Source organism: Nuphar pumila, chromosome 6 (genome assembly GCF_984573655.1).
Source record: "Nuphar pumila chromosome 6, dmNupPumi1.hap1.1, whole genome shotgun sequence".
In the NCBI taxonomy this organism is placed as follows: Eukaryota; Viridiplantae; Streptophyta; class Magnoliopsida; order Nymphaeales; family Nymphaeaceae; genus Nuphar; species Nuphar pumila.
In genome coordinates, this window is record NC_143254.1 from 124,221,860 (window position 1) to 124,227,327 (window position 5,468).

General features: G+C 40.9%; 1 protein-coding gene across 1 annotated transcript; it reads right to left on the reverse strand.

Moving 5' to 3' along the window:
* Positions 1–938: 938 nt before the first annotated feature.
* Positions 939–4,607, reverse strand: LOC149836037 (leucoanthocyanidin dioxygenase-like). Its single transcript, XM_090010759.1, has 2 exons — positions 4,102–4,607; positions 939–1,661 (listed from the first exon to the last, which is right to left on the reverse strand). Exons 1-2 carry the CDS (start codon positions 4,605–4,607, stop codon positions 1,100–1,102), a joined length of 1,068 nt encoding a protein of 355 aa, XP_089866885.1. The 3' UTR covers positions 939–1,099.
* Between the last annotated feature and the right edge of the window lie 861 nt (positions 4,608–5,468).

The window sequence follows — 5,468 nt, forward strand, 5'->3', positions numbered from 1 at the left end:
CACAAGAGGAAGTGCACTGACAGCACTAGTCGAACCCTTATTGGTAAGAAATATATATATAGTAACCCTCAAACACATGGAGGAACAATATGAAGATACTTTGGACGAACTGTCGCATGTGATCAGACGGCACACTTCAGAGATTTAGCGGCCCTTCAAACCTGAAGGTCTTTAAAAAAAAAAAAAAAAGAACGCGCATTACGCCGCAAGTTTGAACGTTGTATATATACACGCACACTTTTATTTTTCTTTTCTCTAGATCTAAACGTGGATGCAACCAACGCCTGGTGGTAGTAAAGGACTAAAGCTGTGCAGAAAATTTTAAGGCCCAAATATATAGTAGTCCATAACGGATACTTCCTAACTAGAAAAACAAATGGTGAGCAAAAATAAGGAAAAACAACAAAAGATTTAGTCACCGTCAAGAAAAACACGCCAAGATCATTTGCAGAATACTTTAAGCTCTGTTTGGCAACATGTATTTGGTGGGAGTTGAAGGTGGATCACCGAATCATCAACTCCCGCCATTGTTTGAGCTTAGATTTGGATAGAATAAGTCCAAGAAGATGGGAGGGAATTTGGCAGCCCCAAATATCTCCCATCTCCCAAACCCAATTATAATCTGATAAAGGTTGTAGTTGGCAACTCCAATGCTCCTTTGTATCAATCTTCCCAACTCCTTTTTATAGTTGTAGATGGCGGTTGGCGAGCCTTTCAGTTCACAGGGAGATGCCAACTCCAGCTGGTTGCCAAATACTAGCTCCCAAAAAATGACAATCATTAGCAGATATCCAAGCTCCCAAATCCTGGATTTGACATATCCAGGACTTGGCATTAAAGTGCCAAATACAAACTCAAAAAAGTGTCTTAATTCTTTTTATCATTTCCAAGTTCAGGGTCAATTTCAACAAAGATAAAGACTGGATGAGTACCCTTACTTAAAGTCAGAAGAACGGTGCCCATAGTTAAAAGTATAGGATGAGTACCCTTACTTAAAGTCCATGACCACACAAAACAAACATAGAAACATCATTATTAGCAGCGGTAACAACCACTAGATAAGAAAGGAGAGCACACTTCTATGGGCCATATTTTTCTTTCATTTGGAGTACAGTTTTCCTTGGGCCTTCCTGAAGAGCTTGTGCTGGATGTGCTGTGCAAAGGTTCGCGGGGGGAACTGCGCCTGCTCGGTGTCGGTAACTAGCTCACCCAGTGGCTGCAGAAGCTGCTCTTTTGGTGGCTCACAGAACACAGCCCAAGAGATCCTCACCTTCTCTTTGTTAACTAACCCTCTGTGCAACCCACTCCTGTACTTGCTATTGCTCAGGATCTCTAGAGAGTCACCTATGTGGATTATCAAGGCCCCTGGAATGCATTTGGCAGTGACCCACTTGCCCTCATGATGAATCTGCAGCCCTGCCACCATGTTGTGGAGCAAGAGGGTCAGGGCACTGATGTCTGTGTGGGCTTCCACTCCCAGTGCAAGCTCAGGCTGTGGGCACTTGGGGTAGTAGTTGATCTTCATCTGCATCAGGAGGTCATCCATGCCCCCCAGTTCTTTCTCCAATCTCCCTTCTTCCACTCCAAGGCCAACTGATAGTATGGAAAGAATCTTTGTCACCACCTTCCTCAATTGTTTTCCGTATTCATTGGTCACCTCGCTGCAATTTGTAAGCTTCATAATATCATGGTTGCTCAGAAAGTAAATGTTATAGGTTATTTTGGTAAATAAAAATCACGAAACCATCGTCGAAGCATCACTTTTCAGACAACCAAGTTTTCAGAAAACGAGGTGTCATCCAAATGCCTCCCTTAAATGTTAGATTCGTATATCGATCATTACATAATAACAGAGTATAGTAAATCTATTATGTTAAGTTACTGGTTCGGATGCCCACAAGGGCTCAGCTCATCTGTGAGGGCTGCTTTTGAAGGTCACCAAGTTGACGGGATGTCATGAGTTCGAAACTCATAGGAGCGTCCTTTGCTGCAAGGTCAAAAGTAAGCGTATTCCCTGGTGGGTTGGACGGACCTCCAAGGTTTTTACCAACCGAAGGTCAGCCAATGTGCGGCTGGTGAAAAATAAAAAAGTAAGTTATGGGTCCGAAGGCCCCCAATACATCAGAAATAAAAAGGTAAAAACATGGCTGTCCGGAACAAGAAGGTTGTTTCGCAATGATGATAGCATCATTTACTCTTTTGGTTGCACTTGGTTCTCTCCTTTGTGTTCTTTTTCTTTGTATGTGTGTATTTTTATGACACAAAGTACACTCGAAACTAAATGTACATCCAGTAATTCTTTTTTTGTGGTAGGCAAGCTGGGTTAGGCAGACCCCACCAGAAACACAATAGTACCATTGGGATTTGAACTTGCAACGTCCCAACACAAGGTGATGTGCACTCACTGCACCTACCAGAGATAAGGAGCCCCCAGTTGGTCCATCCAGTAAAAATTAACTATGTGAAAAAATCTCATGAAGTTTAATTGGAGAATATTATAAGAAAGAAAGTCTTCTAACAATGTTTTCGCAATGAATAAAAAAAATATGGGATTTAAAAATGTGATTTTGTCGTTAAAAAACAAATATATAGTGTGCACTAACACAATCCTGATGTATACAGGAGCTGATCTCCACATGGAGATGACCATCCAACTCATGAGGCCCTATACTCCCACTTTAGGGCTGGTAAATGAGCCGACCTTGGGCTGTTTGCGCTCAGCTCGTTAAGGGTACATCCCTGCGCTTGTATCAAGTCAAGACAAGCCCGAGCTTGTTATGAGCTGAGTCAATCATAAGCTGGCTCATTTTCTAAAAGATTGTTTTTAAGTATCTTTTAAATCTTGATAATATATAAAATATATAATATATGTAAAATAAATGTTTAAAACATAAATAATATACACATGATATATATAATATATAATGCATGTATAAAATATATAATATATAATATAAAATATGTAAAACGAGCCTATACAATATGAGATGAGCCGAGCCAAGCTTGCCATGTTCGTGCTCAGCTCATTTACCTAAAATGAGCTGGTTTGTAGCTCAACTCACCGAGTTCAGTTTTTGAGCTGAGCCGAGCCTAATGGTGAGCTGCTTATCTAGTTTACTAGTCCTAATTCAAAGCCAAGAAAGCACCCCTTCTCCCAAAGTTATGAGGTCATTTTACCTTTTCTTATTTTTCATTTATTTTTTTTTGTTTTAATTTTATTTACTTCATTTATTTGTTCATTCTAACAAGAGGTTCCCAAAAACCTGAAAAAAGTTTAGAAAATTATCCCAGAGCATATGAGGTAACACATTTTTTTGTGGTTATTGCTATTGTGAACACCAACCAAGAAATCTGTTATGTCATGTGGAGCCATTTTAGAATGACCATAAAAACGGGGTTTTACTACATATTATGCAGCAATCAGCCATACATGGCATTTGTCTGAATGTTTAAAACCATGGTAAAAAATACTGAATATTTTAAAAACTATCAGGATTTTATCATGATATTTCAAAAACCATAAAATCCTGAAAAAGCCGTGTAATTTCAAATATTCTTTATTTTTAACGCTTTTTATTTTTTGTATTTTGGATATTTTCTATCATATTTTACATATGTTGATATTTTTGTTTAAAAATTGAGTTTTTTTCATTTATCATGAGATTTTTCTCTCCCTAAGAAAATTCCAATACGCATGAGAACAAATTCCATCATCCGACATATATATATGATGGGATATTCCATCCTACTTTATTTACTCCTAGCCATTCAACTAACAGCTAGGACTAGTCCACATATTCACCTGGATGTAGACTAACCCTGGCCATCCAGATGCATCAGATGGACGGCTAAGATCAACGTAGATCCTCTGACATGATGATAGGCCAAAGGATAGGGTATACATCAAAACACAACTTTTTGTTTTTGTTTTTTGAAACCATCACCTCACGTAGCCCTTTCATCAAAATTGTGGGGCCCACCAGAAAAGCTGATGTCATCATTACTCAAAGATGAAGGCTATGGAGGGTAATGGTTTCAAATTAAATACAAAAAATGTTACTGTGTTTTTTTTAGATAGTTAGATCGTGTGGACTTACATACATGTAATTTGGTGGGTTCCTTGGCCATATGGACATGTTCCTCTTGTCTTGAGGGTAAAGGAGGTGGAAGAAGTAGTCCTCCCACTCAAGTTGGCCGCTAGCATTGTTGGCCAGCTTGCTGCCATACCCATCAATCTGGCCAGATGCCTGGTCATTCGCATACTTCTCCTTTTCCTCAATGGTGAGTGCAAAGAAAGCCTGGCCAGCTTCCTTAAGCTGGTCGATGAGCTCGCCATCTATGCCGTGGTTCATGACCTGCATCACCCCCCACTCCATGGCCGCCTTCCTGACCTCCTCAAACACGTGCTTCCGCTCGCTCTCGTCCTCTGACTCCAGACCTTTGAAATCAACAATGGGGATCTGAGGCCCTTCCTCAACCTTCTCATCCTTTAGGACATCACAGATGTTGATCAGCTCGTCCTCGGGTCGAACGTACTCCAATGGGATAGCCTGCAAGTCGCTGCTAGCCAAGCTCTCAACGCGCGCCGATTTCACTGCAGCTGCCATGATCAGTAGCTAATAAGAACCACTAGCTCACAAGACTTGCCTTAAGGGATTCACTAGGTTTCACCAAGGCAAGGGCTCAATTTGCTCAAGGGAAGTGTGCTCTTAAGTTGGCACCTTTGTTTGTATAGTAACGATGCCTTGTGTATATATAAAGGGTAAGGGAAGTTGGGTAAGTGAAACGACCCAATCACATGGTGTTAAGTTATCAACTTATTTCGTGTAACAACGACGTTCTTTCATTGGCTGCCACTGGTGGTGGTGGTGTTGAATGGAGGGTGTGAAACGTGATATATATACTTGCTGCTTGTTGTCCCAATCTACCACAGTCAACCACGTTGCATCCACCAGCCACACATTGCCCTATACAACCCCCTGTTTGTGGGGCACCACAAATGGGATTATTTTTATTTTAGGGTGTCAACCGGATCGGGTTTGATTCGGACCCAGGTGGAATCAGACTTGGATCAGATTTTCGGGTATGGTATCGGGCTAGGAACCAAGTGTAATCGGGTTTACTATTAGAGAAGTCATACCCGGACCCAATAAAAACTACATAAACCAGACCCGGTAAAATAATATTTTTTTATCATTTTTACATTGAAAATTTGTGGGTCTAAGTAGGAGCTCGGGTTGGGCTCAGGTCTGGAATAAAATTTCACAAACTATACCTGGGTCCATGTATTAATCGGACCTTCAGGTCCAGACCTGGGTCTTAATAGGGTCTTCTTATTTGTCGCCATACCCGGATCCTATAAGGTTTGGTCCGGGTAAACCCGACCTGTTGACACCCTTAATTGAGATTTAATGGAGTCAAAGGGACCATAGAAATTTCTAAAAGTGCGGTCCGCTCAAATACCTGCC